At 43.0% G+C, this 18,997-nt stretch overlaps 1 protein-coding gene across 1 annotated transcript in view; it reads left to right on the top strand.

Annotated features, from left to right (window-relative positions):
* Window positions 1-18,997, top strand: part of ALDH1L1 (aldehyde dehydrogenase 1 family member L1) — a 77,305-nt gene that overhangs the window by 52,525 nt on the left and 5,783 nt on the right. The window contains exons 17-22 of the mRNA XM_020981150.2: window positions 3,557-3,650; window positions 7,407-7,506; window positions 11,238-11,336; window positions 14,434-14,599; window positions 15,459-15,564; window positions 16,374-16,573. Coding sequence (XP_020836809.1) covers window positions 3,557-3,650; window positions 7,407-7,506; window positions 11,238-11,336; window positions 14,434-14,599; window positions 15,459-15,564; window positions 16,374-16,573 — 765 coding nt within the window. The remainder of the gene's footprint in view (window positions 1-3,556; window positions 3,651-7,406; window positions 7,507-11,237; window positions 11,337-14,433; window positions 14,600-15,458; window positions 15,565-16,373; window positions 16,574-18,997) is intronic.

Genomic DNA, 18,997 nt, shown 5'->3' on the forward strand with positions numbered 1-18,997 from the left:
GGGGCCCTCCAATTCAAAGTCTGTGAATTAATCCATTATAACAATATAACAAACTGGAAATCTCACAAAGAGATGATATATTTCTTCCATGACAACACTCCTTCCATGACAACCATACCAGTCCTGCCTGGGACTTAGCCCTCTGGATATAAGCTTCTCCAAGGTCATCTAAAACCTTAATAATAGGCCATTGTTGTGCCCATACTCAAAGTCTTTTCAGATTGGAAGGGTCTGCCAAAGAACTGTGTCCTGCTGGCATATCCTGCCATCAGTCTACAAGGAGTCAAGTTCAGGAAGACAGGGTCATCTCCACAATACAAGGAGGCATCAGAGGAGGCATTAGTGGAAATCTTATACTATGTCCAAGCATCGAATGTCGCATCGAAACATAGAGTTTGGATTTTGTTTTGTGGTTTTTGATCTAGACCTGGGATTTTATTCATTTGGGAACTCACAATAGAGAAAAACCCCTCCCATGGTGTATATAGCCTTAGAAATTTTCCTAGTACAATCAGACATTATATATGTTCATGGCCCCAGCTGATATATGTTAAAGGCAGGATTTGAATTTGGGTCTTCCAGAGTCCAAGGCTAGCCCTCTATTTACCACACCTTACTACCTCTCATAACAATTCGTAAGATTTAGAGATGGAAGGACTCCAAGGGGTCATCTATCCCAACCCCTCATTTTATAGAGGAGAAAGCTAGGGCCTAGAGATGTTGGAGCTAGCCCAAGACCACGTAGGTGTTAAGTTGAAGAATCAGGATTCAAACCCAGGCTCCCTGTTTCCAAATCCAGTGTCCTGCCTGCCTTCAGCCTCATTCAGAAAATCCAGTCCCCTGAAATGGAGTTAAATTGAAGGCTATATTCACCCCATTCCTTGAAGGACAGAAGTCACATGACCTCCTCAGTGAAGAGAGGAAACATTTCCATATGCCCATACCATTCTTGGCACTATCTAAAATCCTAGGATGTCAGTGTTGGAAAGGGCCTTGGAGGGTCTCTATTCTAACCTTGTTTCTATGATATTCAGAAGAGGTGATCTGTGTTGATTGTTTCCATGATGAGAAACTCCCTATCTCACAAGGCATACCATTCCATTGTGTTGAAGTTACAACTGTCCCTTTGAGAGTACAGAGCATTAGAATTGTTATTCTCTCAATACATACGTGTAGGTCATAGGGACATAGAATGTTAGAGCTGGGAGACCTCAGAGCTTATCTAGATTAGCTACCTCATTTTACAGAAGAGGAAACTGAGGTCCAAAGAGATTCAGTGACTTGCCTAAGGATAGAGCAGAGCCAGAATTTGAACTCGGGTCAGGTGTCAGTAGGAATAGGGAAGTGGTAATCCTGCTGTTTTGCCCTAGTCATATCACATCTGGAACACCGTGCTCATTTTTGTGAGGCAGCTGGATGGTACAACGGAGAGCACTGGTCCTGAATTCAAGAAGACCTGAATTTATAACCCAAACTCTGACACTCACTGGCTATGTGACCCTGGGCAAGTCGCTTAATCTCTGTCTGCACAATTTCCTTAACTATAAAATGGGAGTAATAGTAACACCTATCTCCCAGGGATGTTGTGAAGATCAAATGAAATATTTGTAAAGTGCTTGGCCCACGATTGATACATAACATTTCCTCTCCTTCCTGTAAAGCACTACATTTTAGGAAGAGCACTGATAAGCAGGGGAGAGTCTAGGGGAGTGTGACCAGTATGGTAAAGGTCCATGAGATCGTGCCATGTGAGGAGCAGTAGAAGGACCTGGGAATGGTTAGCCTGAAGAAGAGAAGGCGTAGGAGGGACAGGAGAGCTGCCCTCAAGTATTCAAAGTGCTATTACAGGAAGAGGCAGCAGACTGCTCTGTTTGGCCCCAGAGGGCAGAGCTGGTAGCCATGTGCAGAAGACACAAAGAGACAAACTAGGCTGGCCATGAGGAGCAACTTACTTTTAAGCTGATCCTGGCATAGGCTTTTTAAGGATTGTTTTACTGACCCTATCTCTTTGATCCTAATAACAACCCTATAAGCTATTCTTATGATCACCATTTTACCAATGAGGAAATAGAAGCCAGATTACTTGCCCATAGTCACACTTCTAAGTAAGTGTCAGAGGTTCAAGTGGAACCCAGATCTTCCTGGCTCAAGCCCAGCGCATGATTCAGTGACCCATTTCCCAGCCACTGCAAATGAAAACTTCCAAGTTCCCTCTTCTAGACTGGAAGAGATGATCTCTCCTTCCAGCTCTAAATCCATGACCTATGATCCTAATCACCCAAACTGTCTGATTGAGAATGGGCTGACTCAGTGGTTTCCCTCTCTCTCAACACCTTCAGCCATGGCTGATCCTGGATAATCATTTATATGCATTGTTGGGGGAGGGGTTTCTTGCTCAGGCTCCTGTAACGTCCTCTAAATCGGAGAATATGCTTCATTGTCATACTGGAACTTTCAACAATGTGTTAAGAATCCATCCTAACCCTTCAGGTAGCCTGCTGACTCTCCTTGTGATGGCTGTCCATGGCTCAGCCTAGGCTCCCAACCCTTCCCATTCCACTCTGAGGCAAATCTAGCCAAGATTTCACGTCTCTAGGGGCCAGGACTTTGGGAGACCGAATCTTAGGTAAAGTTCATTGTCTTCCAGACCACTAGTGTCAAATAGAAAAGGAAGCCCCTAATTGGTTCATAAGGATCCCCCCTGGCCCATTAAAATGTAATATTACCTATGCTTTATTGTATTTTTATTTATTTTGTCAAATATTTCCCAATTACATTTTAATCTGATTCAAGCTGTGCTCAGGGGTGTTGCAGGTCCTTTATGTATGACATCTCTGCTCCAAACCCTTTCAGAGTTAGGATTCAGGAAGGAATACTCCAATTTATGGGGGCTATAGGAGTAGAGAAGGTCATAAACTCCCGCAGAACCCACAAGGGACATATTAACTAGCTAATGATGGGGAGGGGGCAGTTAATGTGTAGAGTAATGCAGTGGGAGAGGCTCTGGATTTGGGATTGGGAGACCAGTGGTCTCATCTACTTGCTACATATGCAACATTAAGGAAGTTATTCAATATTTCTGAGCTTTGGTTTCCTCCCCTCTAGGATGAGGAAATGACTTCTGTTGTCCCTTCTAACTCTAAATCCTATATTAAGCGGCCCTTTCGTTATGAGAGTAATTCTCCTCTGCCTGCAGAGAATTCTTTACAGACTCAGAACAATAGTTTGGCTTGCTGAGTGGACTCGGCCTGGAATTTCCATTTCTCTTGTTGAAAGCTCTCCTGAAAGGGGGGAAGGGGGTGAAGATGATGGCCTTCCTTTGCACAGTAAGCCAAGGAGGCCTGCCTTGTGCACCAAGTTTCTACTGGCAGCTCAGCTGGTCAAAGAAAGATATCAGGCCAGGGTCGAAAAGGAAGCAAGAGTTGGCAGCTTCTCAGGTGTGTTACTGGCCAGAAAAGCAAGCCCATCCTCATCAGCCCATGGGTTATGTCATTTAGGGGTCTCAGGGATCTCCAGAAGCCCTGCTTTCACACTCTGTAACCCCTCCTTTGGACAGGTTCCTTGGTTGGACAGAGGTTATCAGATCATCCAGATGTGAGGAAAATTGGGTTCACAGGCTCCACAGAGATTGGAAAACACATCATGAAGAGGTAAGCACGTTGTGGGAGCAGGGTGGAGATATACTGGATATGGATGCCTTTGGGGAAGAGGTTTCCCTTTCCTGGTTCCTGAAATCTATTTAGGCAGCCACCTGTTTAACCTACACATAAGACTATCCCTAAACCTGAGCACTAATCATCTCCAAAGTACCTCAGATTCCACCATCTTTTACCCATGGAAACTTTCCAATCATTGTGGTCTTTGTCTACTGTGATAATAATGGCTTATGTTTATGTAGAGCACTTTAAAGTTCACAAAGCACTCTTCAAACACTATTTCATGTTATCCAGTGAAGCAGAGGTGCTGTGATCATGCCCATTTTACAGGTGAGGTTACCAGTGCTCAGAGAGGTTAAGGAATTTTCCCAGTCCCATAGCTGTTAAATGTTTAGGCAGGATTCAAAGCCAGGTCTTTTTGACTCAAGGGTGAGGGCTCTATCCACCACATAGCCCTACCTCTATAAAGAGAAATCTGCCTGTTAGTTATTTTAAAGCCAAAGTGATGGTTTTAGGAAGAAGATAAACACATACATGAAGAGCCAGAGACTTGTCACAGGCTATATATAGTCAGTAGGGCATTTAATACCTGCATCTATTTTTACTGAAATCCTTTCCTGGAAATCACAGCATGAGACAGCAAAGATGCGCGTGGTCAGAGGCAAGGGGCTGAACTGAAATTCTGCTGCACTGAAGGTGACAGCTTAGCATGGCATTAATCATGATCCTGACAACAGCTCACATTTAGATACACCAGCCATTGTTGCTTTCTTTTTTCCTTCAGAATTGTGATTCCATTGGGGTTGGAGAACTCCTACTATGTAAATTCCTTCCACCAACACAGATCAGCAACTAAACTATGGAAAGAATAGTAGAAAAAAGAAAGAATAGTAGAGAGTTGTCCGACATCCCACAGCCACAACGTGCCAGAGGCAGCACATCAACTCTGGTCTTTCCCACTGTCAACTCTTATCCACTATGCTGCCCTGCCTCTCAGCTAGGGAATATAAATATTGCTATTCCTAGTTGAGAGAGAAAACTAAAACTCATAAAGGTTAAACAATTTGCCAAGCCATGACTCAAACCAATGTCTTATTTTGAGTTCAGAATTCTTTCATGTGTGTGTGCGTGTGTATGATGGAGACAGAGAGAGACAAATGGGAGGGAAAAAAGGGAAAGGGGAGAGAGGAGGGAGAAAGGGGAAAAGGGAGGAGGGGAGAGAGAGAGAGGAGAAGGGGGAAGAGGGAAAAGGGAGGGAGGGAGAGGGGGGAGGGGTCTACTTGCTCTTCTCTCTATGCCTTTGTGCTGGCTGATCCCCATCCCTGAAATGCACTCCTTCCTCATTCTTCTGTCTCTTGGAGTCCCTGACTTCCTTCAAGACCCAGCTCAAGACCTTCTTTATGAAGCTTTTCCTCACACTCTCTGAAGCTAGGGCTGGGACTGGGAGGATGGTGTTACTCTCTATAACAATAGGAAAGGTCGGAGGTGGGGAGATTTTAGGGGAAAAGAAAATGAGTTCTATTTTGGACATACTAAGTTTAAGATATCTACTGGATATCCAGTACAAGATATCTGAAAGGCAGATGGAGATGAAAGATTAGAGACTGGAGTAGGACAGGTAGATTTGAGAATCATCAGCATAGAGATGGTAATTAAATGCATGGGGAGCTGATGAGATCCCCAAGTGAAATGGTATAAAAGGAGAAGAGAAGAGGACCCAGGACTGAAACTTGAGGGACATCTATGGTTAGAGGGTGTGATCTGGAGAAGGATCCAGCACAGGAGACAGAAGGAGCAGTCAGATAAGAAAACCAGAAGAATGGTGTCTTGAAAACCTTGAGTGAAGAGAGTATTAAGGGAGAGAGTGATCAACTTAGAGAGGTCAAAGAGAATGAGGATTGAGAAAAGGCCATTGGATTTAGCAACTAAGAGATCATCAGTAACTGGAAAGAGCAATTTTGATGGAACAGTAAGGTCAGAAGCCCTATTATAAGGGGTATAGGAGATAATGTGGAGGCCCCTGTTGTAGGTGGCATTTTTGAGGAGTTTAGCTACAAAGGGCAGACACATATAGGATGAGAGTTATGGAAGGGAGGAATCAAGGGAGGGTCGTGTTGTTTTTAAGCTGGGGATGTTTGTGGGCAGCAGAAAATGAGCCCGTAGAGAGGGAGAGACTGAAAATAAGTGAAACAGGGTGCAGTCTTTTGGAGGAGATGGGAAGGAAGGGGATTGCTTGGTCAAGTGGAGAAATCAGCCTTGGTAAGAAGTAAGGTCAGTGCAGCATGTGAGACAGAGGTGAAGAACGAGATAGCGGCAGGAGGAGAGAGTCAGGAAGACCCAAGTTCAAATCTGGTCTAAAACACTTTACTAGTTGTGATCCTGGGCAAATCATGTAGCCTCTGCCTTGGTTTCCTCAACTGTAAAATGGGAATAATACTACCACCTACCTCACAGGGTCATCAGGAGGAATGAATGAAGTGATATCTGTAAAGCACTCAGCACAGTGTCTGACACATAGTAGGTGCTTAAGAAAAGCTTCTTCCCTTTTCCACTTTCTGTTTTTGAGCTTGTTATCCACTAAAAACTCCCAGATCCTTTGTTGAGTCTTGCCAATTCGCCTTTATTTTACACTCACGTGTTTGACTTGTGAACCCAAAAATCTCTATCAAATTTCGTCTTCTTAAATTTGTCCCATTGTTCATGCTGTATGCCAGGCACCATGCTAAGCATTTTTTTTCACAACTATCTCATTTGATCCTTGAACAACCATATGAGATAGGAGCCCCATTTTACAGTTGAGGAAACTGAGGCAAATAGAAGTTAAGTGACTTGCCCAGGATCCCACAGCCATTAAGTATCTGAGACTGGATTTGAACTCAGATCTTCCTGGCTCCCAGCATTCTATCCACTGTGCCACCAGATGTTTTGTTTGCTTGTATGCTCCCTTCTCTCTTCTCCTACACCCCCCCCCGGTTCCCCAGTAAGCGTGAGATCTTTTTGGATCCTGACTCTGTCCCTTGATGTATTAGCTATTCCATCAAGTTTCTCATCATCTGCAAATTTGACGAGCATGAGTCATTCCTTCATCCAAGTCACTATTAAAAAAATTCAGTACCACAGAGTCACAAAGAGAATTCCAGGATACTCTACTAGAGACTTCCCTATATTCAGTGGTTGGTTCAAAAACCAGAGCTAATGGTACTTTTTAGACACTTGGGTTCTGATGACATATCCATCTGCTGATTCATCTTAGGACTGCTCTAAAACATTATCTCTGTGTTCATTAACCAGTATTTATTAAGCACTGTGCTAGGCACTAAGGACCAAAACACGAAGAATGAAACTATCCCTGCTCTCAATAAGTGTACAACAAAGAGACAAATACATATAAAAATATACACAGCAAACAAACATAAAGTGAATAAATGTAGATAAAAAGTAGTTCAGTACAGAGGTGTCTGAATGCTCCAACAATCCAGCTTTGTGGTCCTTCAGTGTTTATAATGGTTTGAATTTCTTATCCAAACCTTGCTTTATAAGCCTTGGCCAAAAGCAACAACACTTTGATCTGACACCGACAGCTGTGTTAAGGGTCCTGTATCCATGGGCCGAGATCCACCTTCTAAAGTGACCCTGACTCAGCATTCTTAACCTTTGACTCAGTTTGACTTGCAAGATTTCCAAATTTCTCAGTGAACTTGAATCCAGCCTAGCCCTGCTTACTCTTTTCTGCTTTTTTTTTTCTTCTAGCTGTGCCATAAGTAATGTCAAAAAGGTTTCTCTGGAGCTGGGAGGAAAATCTCCCCTCATCATCTTTGCAGACTGTGATCTGAGCAAGGCCGTCCAAATGGTAATCCTTCTGGGTTCTGTGACTAACAGGGGTGGGTGTGGGTATTCTAGACAGAGGCCAGGGTGGGGATGGAAAAGGTGGGGTTTTAGTGGGGCTGAGTTGAAAACAGACAAATTGAACCCAGCCCTTAGAGGTGTGTAAATCCCAAACGGTAGGTGGCACAGTAGATAGAGTGCCAGACCTGGAGTCAGGAAGACTCATCTTCCTGAGTTCAAATCTGACCTCAGCCACTTACTAACTGGGTGAGTGGGCAAGCCACTTGTTTGCCTGAGTTTCCTCATCTGTAAAATGAACTGAAGAAGGAAATGGCAAACCACTCCATTATCTTTGCCAAGAAAACACTAAATGGGGTCACGAAAGAGTTAGATACAACTGAAAAATGACTCAACAACAAGGACAAATCCTGTAGAGTCGGTGATGAGTTTACAGAATGCCAAGATAGAATAATAATATAAATAACAATAAATAATAACAGTGTTTATGTAGCACTTTAAGGTTTACAAATATTATCTCACTTTATCCTTACAACAACCGTGGGAGATGGGTATTACTACTATGTTCATTATAAGATAAGGAAACTAGAAGATAAATTATCCAGTTTAATGCCTTCATTTTATGTATGGAGAAACAAGCCTAGAAAGGGAAAGTAACTCGCCTTAAGTCATTCAGCCATGTGATGGCAGAACCAGGATCAGAGTCCCGGGCACAGAATCAGAATCTCAGGATCAGAGGTCAAGATGGCATAGTAGGAAGAACCCTGGATTTTGAGTAAAGGATCTTAAATCTAAATCGTGAGGTTCCCCACCCCTGTCCTAGATCTACAGCTGGGAGAGATGTCTAAAGGGACTAATGTAGCCCAACTCCTTTTTTTTTAAACAGATGGGAAAACTGAGGCCCAGAGAGGTTGTCATGTTGATTGCATAAAAGTAGAATAGAAGGATAGCTTAGATTAGCCCCTCTCTCACAGAGCCATTCTGTTCTGATCTGCTCTCATTATAGTCCAAGCTTTGTCCAACATCTGTCTCCAATAATGTTAATCAGCCTGCCTAGCAATTCCTTTGTGGAGAAATGCTTCCTTCCCAAAATACAAAAAGGAAATGAGGTTTCCAGTCCTGAGCCTTGCTGGGAAAATGAAAGTAATGGAATCCTAGAATCTCAGGGTTGGAAGAGCCCCCAGAGATCTGAAGCTGAACCTCACCAGTGAAGAGAGGGTCAGAGCTCCCTTGCGTTTCAGGACAGTTACTTTCTATGTCCCATTTTCCCCATGGGAAATTTCCCAGCCCTCTTTTCTTTACCTCAGTCATTAAAGGAGAGGGACAAGGAAGGTACAGCTCCCGGAGTTTCTGAGATCCTGTTCACAGAGTACTTGAGGGAAAAGGAGGAAGCTGGGTAAGCATTGGTCTGGCTATATTAAAAATAGCAGGTTACATTTCCCTAGCACTACAGTTACATCTTTGTAACTGTATAGTTACAAAGTACTTGAATATCCATTTTCTAATTCAAATTAGATTAGAATCAATTCTCACCAAGCCCTATGAGAAGGGACATATAAGTGTTGGTCCCCATTTTCCATATGAGAGAAGTAAGGTTGGTTCAAAGAAATTGAGATGCCCAAGGTCACACATCTGGGAAGTGGTGAAGACTTAATTCTAACCCTCCTGATGCTAAGTCCAGTGTTCTTTCCACTGATAACAATTAAAATTGGGATAGAAATAAGTCTAGAGATTGGGTCTGTGATTTCATTGGTATGGTGAACTCCCAAGTAAGAAAACTCCAACCAATGCAGGTTGGCACCTTCTCTGTGACTTATAGTCTTAGAGAGTTGCTTAGGGCACTGAGAGATATGAAGTAATTTTCCCAGAGTCACACAGCAAGTTTACAAGATATAGCAGTATCAAAGGAGACACCGAGACCAAGCCAAGAACAATAATAATAGTAGGCATTAATACAGTGTGTCACAAAAGTTTCAGTGCAAGGTTTTAAAATATTAAAGCTTAAAACTGCATTAAGACATTTGGGATGCTCTCTGTAATAATTTCTGTAACTGTTAACATTTCACACAATTTTTTTCTAACAACCCTGTGGGAGTAGGTAGTATAGGTGTTATTATTCCCATTTTACAAATGAGGAAATTGAAACTCCAAGAAATTAAATACTTGTCTATGGCCAAACAGCTGCTAAGCAGCAGAGATAGGAATATGTATGTGTATACATATACACACATATAAATATATGTGCATACACATATATACATATACATCTGAGAGAGAGAGAGAGAAAGAGAAAATCAATTGGGGTTAAGTGACTTGCTCAGGGTCACACAGCTAGTAAGTATCTGAAGCCAAATTTGAACTTGGGTCCTCCTGACTTCAGGGCCCGTGCATGCCACCTAGGTGCCCCTAAGAGCATAGATTTAGAGCTGAAAGGTGCCTAAGAAGCCATCTAGCTGAACCCCTTCATTTTGCCCGTGAAGAACTATAGCCCAGGAACTTGCCCAAGATCACATCAGCAGGAAATCGGCAGATCTGGGGGTTTGAACCCATATCCTCTGACTGTATTACTCTTTCTACTATACCACACAGCTTCAGGGACTTGAGTTCAGGTCTTGTGACCTCAAGCACAGTTCTTCTCAATGTGCTCTACCATGTTTCCCTGTTTTATCTCAGCCTGCTCCCTCCCATTCTACTCTATGCCTAATGTGAGGCTTGGCATTGACCAACCTTGACCTTATCCAGATTGTAGGCTCCCAGCTTGTGGTCACTTTTAGCATATTTTTAAAATAGAAAACTGATTAGCTCCTGAAGTTGTCAGAGTGGAAAAGCACCGGCTTTGAGATCAGCAGATATGAGTTCCAATCATCCCTCTGTCACTTACTACCTTTGGGTAGATTGCTTGATCCATCTGGTTCTATTTCTTTCATCAGTGAAATGAGGGGGTCATACCAAATGAGGCCAAGGTCCCTCCTGGCTTTAAGTCTGGAGTCCTATGATCACAGAAGGAGAGAATCGGTCAGGGATAAACCCTCAGAAAGGCTGCCCTCAGACTTGGTTCACTGAGCTTTGCCAAGCTCTCTGTCACTCCTCATCTCTGCAGGATGCCTTCATACCATGGTATCTCACTAGGGTAGTTCAATTTCTGGGTTATATAGTGGTTGAGACAGGTTCTTGGTTAGACTGTTATGGCTGGTTTCCCGTCGCTTCTGGTACAGACAGGAATGTCAGTAGATATTGGCTAATGAGAGAGACTTATCTGAAAAAGAAGAGTGTGAAAATGGTGAATGGAGGTTTTGAGAAAATGGCAGGGCAAGGGAATAGTTTTGTTGAGTCATTTTCCATTATGCCTGACTCTTTATGACCCCATTTGAGGTTTCCTTGGCAAAGATACTGGAGTGGTTTGCCATTTCCTTCTCCAGCTCATTTTACAGATAACTGAGGCAAACAGGGTTAAGTAACTTGCCTAGGTTCACACAGCTACTAAGTGTCTGAGGCAAGATGAGTATTCCTGACTCCAGGCCTGGCGCTCTGTGCACTCTGGCCCCTCTAGCTGCTTAAGGTGATCTAAGAACAAATTTTTTGAAAAGAATAGCAACTATGCATCCTTCACAATGAGGTGCTTTGTTGGCCCTGGAAAATGGATCCATTGTTTCGGTGGAGAGAGGAAAGCAGATAAACATCTAAGGGAAATGCCTTCCCATCTGCCCAGAGATCTAATACCTGCTCTTCTGTCCAAAGGGCATGAGCTCTGTTTTCTTCAATAAAGGTGAAAACTGCATTGCGGCAGGCCGCCTCTTCCTGGAGGATTCGATTCACGACGAGTTTGTGGAGAAAGTGGTGAGTTCTGACTCTGCCTTTGAAGGAGACACATCTGATTTGTGACCCTGCCTGTGTCCTGGTACTTACTCTCTACCAAGAAGCCCACCCTGACTCCCAGCTCTGTCCCCACCAACTCCACAAGGTGGTAGCAATCTTTCCCTTTCAGACTTTACACTTAGGTACTTCTCCAATGCACTTGATATAATATTGTCTATTATAGACACCTGCTTTTGTTATCTTATTGCCCACCTATTAGATGACAATGTGCCTCTTGAGGTCAAAGTGTCATATCTAAATAAGTGTCTCCCCCAATACCTAGAACAGTGATCTGCATACAGAAAATGCTTAATAAATATTACTTGTTACTGCTAATCGATTGGTAATTTTGAGTATCTGTTATATACAAGGTCTTATGCTAGGCATTGACTCTGCCCTTTGGCTATTACAGTCTGGTGGAAGAAATTTTATACACATACATGTGTGTATATGTATGTTACATATGTATATGCATGTATGTACCCGTGTGTGTGTGTGTGTTATATATATATATATATATATATATATATATATATATATATATATATATATATAAATATATATATATATATATATATATATATATATTGTGTGTGTGTGTATCATGGATAACTGCCATACCACAGGGTATAGCCAGGTCCCAAATGAGAGTACTAGAGGAGGTCAGAGGATGCAGAGATCAACTAGGGAGTTGGGATTACCTGGCCTCCTAGTTCAAAGTCTCTAATTCCCATGACCTGTACCTTCAGTCTCTCTCTGTCTCTGCCTCTGTCTCTCTCTCGCACACACACACACACGTACACGTACACGCACAGAGACATAGACACACCCTTGATCTCACCATTACTCATAAGGGTTCCATTATCAAACATACAGCAAGTCTTCTCTTGGAGCACGTACAACCTCCTCTCCATCTGTCTCTCCTTATTCCTTGTTTCACCATGTTTTCTAACCTCTCTATCCCTCCCTGTTCTCCTAAGCTGTCATCCCTGCTTTTGTTTTACTTCCCTCCCTTCCTATGCTCAACAGCATGGCTAACCAGTTCACCTCCTTATGTCATCCCCTATTCTTAAGTCCCCTGCCTCCTTGTCCTAACCCCACTTATGTCTGGGTAAACCCCAAGGTCTTCATTACTTCCTCCATTTGCCTTCTCTGTTCTTTCTTACTTGCTGCTGAACTGTGCTGGACCCTGGATCTGCTACTAATTTATTTGTTCTCCCATGCCTGGAATGCACTCACTCCTCACCTCTTCAAATCCCCAAACTTCCTTTAAGGTGACACCTCCTACAAGAAGCCTTCTCTACCCCTCTCCAGTTGCTGGTGTGCTCTCACCCTACAAAATCACCTTGTACATATTTTGTATTGACTATCACATTTGTTATATTCTCTTTTCTCAATCCCCATCCCTGACCCAATAAACTCCTTAAGGACAGGAACTGGTTAATTTTTGGCTTTTTATCCCCAGAACCTGTAACTGTGGGTGGCACATAGTAGGCACTTAATATTTGATTGATTGAATTGTAGCTAATTTATTCCATCTTTAAGGAAGGATCAGAATCAGGTAAAGAGATTAGGAGGAAGGAGGAGATGCCCAGGTGAGGAGAACGGCACCAAGTTCAAGACGGTGGTTGCAGAAGACACCTCGCATTTATGTAACACTTTATGGTTAACAAAGTGCTCTCAAAGTACCCATTGAGCTTACTGGCTCCTATGCCAAAGGAGCTAAAGCCGGGTTCTTAAAAGGAATCCGTTGGCTAAAGAATGAGAGGCGAGATTCCATTTAGCCCTGGCAGTGAGCTGCAGACTGAGGACAAACTTGAGAAGGGCAGGTTGTCAGCCAAACAAAGGAAAGAAGGCCTGATTCTCTGTCAGGAAAAGATAAGGTCTGAGAGAAAAGAGGACTATAAATGTCCTCCTTTCCCCCCCTGTGATTGCTATCTTCACACACACACACACACACACACACACACACACACACACACACACACACCATAGCCCTACAGTGACTAGCAGGCAATAATAAAAAAGTGCTTTAAAACTTGTAACAACAGTGCTTTCCCCACAACAACTCTATTAGACAAGCAGTACAAAAACTATTAGGCCCATTTCACAAACATGGAAACCAAGAATACAAATTATGATTATAAGACTTGTCCATGATTATGAAGCTTGTAAGTATCTGAGTCAGAATTCAAAACCAGGTTTCATGGTGGTACGTGCAGACGGTGAGCTGTCTAAACTGGCCAGGGCAGAAGATCATATAGGGGAATGAATGAATGAAGTACTTACTAAGTGCTTACTATGTGTCAGACACTATGATAGGTGCTCATAATAAAATTCAACAGACAGTTCCTGCCTTCCAGAAGCTAACATTCTAATGGGAGGAGACAACACATAAGGGAAGTAGAAGGACAGATAAGGGTCACGTTGTTCAGGCCTGGAATATGAGACTAAGGAATTTGGAATTTATACTGCAGGCAATAAGAAATATTCTAGAGTACAGCATGACAAAAGTGTTGTTTTAGGAAGATTAATCTGTCCTTGGGATACTATCTTAATTGACTAGACAAGAAATAATGAAGGCTTAAAGTCAATAGAGCTGGTAGACATGAAAATAGAGAAAGGGGGATGGATATGATCCTGCAGACACAGAAATTAAGATTTAATCATAATAATAGCTCACATTTATATGGCATTTTAAAGTTTGCAAAGCACTGTATACATACTATTTCACTTTTTTTTCCGTAACAACCCTGGGAGCAGGTGCTATTATTATTCCCATTTTCCAGTTGAAGAAACTGATGCAGGCAGAGGTTAAGTAACTTGCCCAGAGTCACACAACTAATAAGTATCTCAGGTTGGATTTGAACTCAGGTCTTCCTTACTCCAGCTCCAGGGCTCCATCTATATTGTGCTACTGGCTGCCTCATTGACTTGGCGAATGATTGTCTGGGGGTACGGGGAGGAATGACCCAAACCTGTGTGACTGAGAGAAGCAGGGGAGCTATGGATGAAGACAGGGAAGTCCACAGGAGGGCGATGATGAACTTGGTTCTGAGTTATTCCCAACCTTGAACAGGTAGGAGAAGTCAAAAAGCTGAAGATCGGTGATCCCTTGGACCGGGCCACCAACCATGGACCTCAGAATCACCAAGCCCACTTACAAAAGCTGATTGAATACTGCGAGAAAGGCGTAAAAGAAGGCGCTACTCTGGTCTATGGAGGAAAACAGGTTCCCCGGCCAGGTGAGTATCATTACAAGACAACCTTGCAGTGTTTGTCTGAAATGAGTTCAGTAAGGGTGCTGATTCCTGGCTCCAAGCACAGCCGCACAGTGAAGGAAGGTTGGAGCTGGAAAGGACTTTAGAACGTAGAATGTTAGAATTAGAAGTTCAGCACCCACCCATATTTGGGGTGGAGAGGCGGGAAATGCACCTTGCTGGGCGGTCACACAGCTAGTTACTAGAAGGGTTAGGCCTAGAACCCTGGCTTCCTGACTCCAGATCAAACATCCTATCAATTACACTACCTGCCTGCTACTTTAACGGCAGCTAGGCGGCATGGTAGACAGAGCGATGGACCTGGAGTCAAGAAGACCTGAGTTCAAATTCGGCCTCAGATACTTACTAGATATATGATCATGGGCAAGTCACTCAACCTCTTTGCCTCAGTTTCCTCAACTGTACGATGGGGATAATAATAGCACCTACCTCCCAGGGCTTTCATGGGGTTCCAACGAGATAATATTTGCAAAGTGCTTAGCACAGTGCCTGGCATATGGCAGGTGCTTTAAAAATGTTTGTTCTCCTTCATTTTATAGACGAAGGAACTGAAATAGAAAGAGGGTAAATGACTTTCCCAAGACCACCAGCTACTAAATAGCAGACCCAGGTTTAGTTGAACCTTTGTCCCCTGAATCCAACACGTACCAGCTCTAGTATAAATACAGCCACGAAATCCCCTGGACTCCAGACCCTTCTTACAAGATGGTACTGAGTCATGAGAGCTGTTCTCTCCTCTTTTTGTGCCTTACTCACAGTTGGTGCTTAATAAATGTTTTCTAAACGAATAAATGATTCCATCACTTCTCTTTTCTCTCTCTAGGGTTTTTCTTTGAACCAACCATATTTACCAATGTGGAAGATCACATGTTTGTGGCCCAGGAAGAGTCTTTTGGGCCCATCATGATCATCTCCAGGTTCCCTGATGGGTATGAGTCATTGTGGGGTTTTCTTTGAGTTTCACAACATTTTTCCATTTTTATTTGGAGCTGGAGAGTGACCTCTCCTAATATATGGTATCTCTTTGAGAAAACTGCCATGGGGTGGGTGATAGAAGCTTCCTTCTTTAGTTCTCACCCAAAGCATCTTTCCATCACCCAAGGTAGGGTGGGCAAATCTTCATTGACATTTTAGGTCCTCAGTTTCATGTAACTAACTTTAGGGCTGGGTTGGACCAACATAGGATTGCAACCAGGGAAGACTTTGGCAGGTTTTTCATGGCGGCCTTGATATCATTTTCATGCAGGATTCCAGCTTTCAGCTGGAAAGAGCCTTAGAAATGAAGTTGCCCAACCCCCTTGTGTTACAGAGGAGGGAACTGAAGGTCATAGAAGGTTCTTGTTCAAGGTCACAAAGATAGAGTCAGGTCTTTGGACTCCAAATCCAGATTTCTTTCCATATTCTCTCTTATCTTTTGAGTAGGAGGAGAATTCTCCATATCAGCCTTTTCCAATATTCCATTCCCTTTTTCATTATATTCTTCTCCTTCTCCATTCTCTTCCTTCCTCCTCCCTCCCTTCCTTCCTTCCTCCCTGCTTTCCTCCTCTCCTTCTCTCTTTCCCTCCTTCTTTCCTCCCTCTATTTCTTAATTAATTTGGTTATTTGGTTAATTTGGAGGCAACAGCATTTGCCCTCACAGGACTGCTGAGACAATCAGATGAAATAATGGGTATGAAAGTACTCTGCAACCATAAAGTGCTACAGGAATATATCATTTTCTTTTTTTATGTCTTCCCAGGGATATTGATGGTGTGCTACAGAGAGCCAATGCCACAGAATTTGGACTGGCCTCGGGGGTCTTCACCCAGAATGTTAGCAAAGCCTTGTATGTCAGTGATAAACTTCAGGCAGGCACTGTGTTCATCAATACCTACAACAAGACAGATGTGGCAGCCCCATTTGGAGGGTTCAAGCAGTCTGGATTTGGGAAGGACTTAGGTAATAACAAGATGCTCCATTTCTGTTATAGCAGAAACAGCACTGATTTTGAAGTCCCTAGACACCAGCTTTGTGGCTCTGGGTGGGTCACTTAACCTCTGTCTGCCTCAGTTTCCTCATCTGTAAAAGTGCACGTACTACCTCAGGGCTGTTATGAGGGTAAGATGAGATAATATTTGTAAGGTACTTTGAAAACTTTAAAGAGCTTTGTAAATTGTTGTTATTGTTATTATTAATTATTATTATTATTATTATTATACTGGCTTTGTGACCCTGGGAAAGTCACTTAACCTCTTAGTGCTCTGGGCAACTTTCTCAGACTACAAGTCGCTAATGAGAAGGTGCTAACCTGTATTTTTAGAGAGAATTTCCCCACCTGGGAGTTACCTCTACTAATGAAATCCCAGGTGTAGTCTCTATTCCTTTCTCAACCTCATAGCAGCTTTGTCAGATAGCCAGAGCACATGAGATTATACTCTCTATTTTACAGAAAGAGAAACCATAAGCCCAGAGATCGGGAACAGCTTACACACACACACACACACACACACACACACACACACACACACACACACACACGTATGCACACCCATGTGTGTGTGAGCGCATACCCACCCACCTACACACACATATACACACTAGCCATCCTTCATTCTCTGCTCCCATATCCCACTAAGATGTTTTCAGAGGTCACCAACCGCCTAGCTAGGAAACAGCGCTCCAGTCTTACATAGCTTATGTCTCCCTGGGCAAAGGGAGAGTTGTCTAACTCTTTGTTGAATGAATATTCCTGTAGATACCCTGGCTGCATAATTCAGGCCATTATATCTTTTATCCTCAATGGCCTCTGGTGTTTTGCTTGAATTATCTGTCTGATAATAACTGTTGTTGTTGTTCAATCCTTTCAGTCATGTCTGACTCTTTGTGACCCCCTTTGAGGTTTTCTTGGCAGAGATATTGCAGTGCTTTTGCCATTTCCTTTTCCAGACCATTTTACACATGAGGAAACTGAGGCAAACAGGTTCAAGTGACTCACCCAGTGTCACACAGCTAGCAAGTGTCTGAGGCAGAATTTGAACTCAGGAAGATGAGTCTTCCTGACTCTAGGCCTGGAGCTTTATCCACTGCACCACTTAGCTACCCTACAATAATAATAATAGCTCCTATACGTCACTTTCAGGTTTTCTAAATCCATTCTTCACTACAAGGTAGGTATGAGGGTAGATGAGGAGGTATCATGGTGCCCATTTTGTAAATGAATAAACTGAGACTCATAATCTTAAAGCCAGTAAATGTTAGAAGCAGGATTTGAACCCAGATCTCCTGGTTCCAAGTCCAGCATTCTTCCCACTCTCCCATGTTGCCTCAGAGAAGAGGAAACATGGGCAGGAGGACAGTAGGAAGACATCGCAGGGCAGCATGATATATGGTGAGAGAGTGCTGGCCTTGAGCCCCAGCTCGGACCTTTATGGGCTGTGTGACCTAAAGCAAGAGTTTCATTTCACTTGGGCCTCATTTTTGTCATCTATAAAATGGGATTAATATGTCTCAAGGTTATTGTTAGGCAAGTACTCTTTAAACTGTAAACCGTTTGGAAGTGTGAATTATCTTTGAAGAAAACCCAAAGTGCTCATTTTCATAATTTTTCTGAGGGCCAGGCCCATAGACCCTAGTTCTCCAATGGTTATTCAATGAAGCAGAGAAAATTTCCCAGTAAAATTACCACTTCTGGTGGATTTTAGAGGTAAGGAGACAACAGCAGAGAATTTTGGAGTTAGAAGGGCTCTGGAGACCCTTTAGGCCAATCTCTTTATTCTACAGGACAGGAAGATGAGGCCCAGAGAAAGGACAAGACTGGCCTTGCCTTCCTCGAAGGGTCAACTCTGGCACCACCTCCTCAGTGAAGTGTTCCCCGATCTCTCTCTCTTTTCTTCCCTCCCTTCTTACTCCCTTCCTCTATCCCCCTTTCCTCCCTCTCTCTCTCTCTCTCTCTCTCTCTCTCTCACTCTCTCTCTCTCTCTCTCTCTCTCTCTCTCTCTCTCTCTCTCTCTCTCTCTCTCTCTCTGACACACACACACCCCTTGTATTCACTTGGTTATATACCTATTGTTACTCTGCCCTAGTACAATGTAATCAACTAACGAACATTTATTAAGCTTCCACATTGTCCTAGGCACTGGGTATTCAAGTACAAAAAATGAAACCGTCTCTACTCCCAAAGAGCTTACATTCTAATGGGGAAGACAACAAGGACACATCAAAACATATACACATGCATACAAAATTAATAAATGCACACATGTCTTATGTAACTAAATATAATGTAGTTTGGAGGGGGGTGTGGAACATAAGCAGTTTGGGGCTGAGAATCAGGAAAGGCTTCATGCAGAAGGTGGTGCCTGAGCTGGATATTAAAGGAAGAGA

The sequence above is a fragment of the Phascolarctos cinereus genome, unplaced genomic scaffold (genome assembly GCF_003287225.1).
Source record: "Phascolarctos cinereus isolate Bilbo 61053 unplaced genomic scaffold, phaCin_HiC Scaffold_4;HRSCAF=312, whole genome shotgun sequence".
In the NCBI taxonomy this organism is placed as follows: domain Eukaryota; kingdom Metazoa; phylum Chordata; class Mammalia; order Diprotodontia; family Phascolarctidae; genus Phascolarctos; species Phascolarctos cinereus.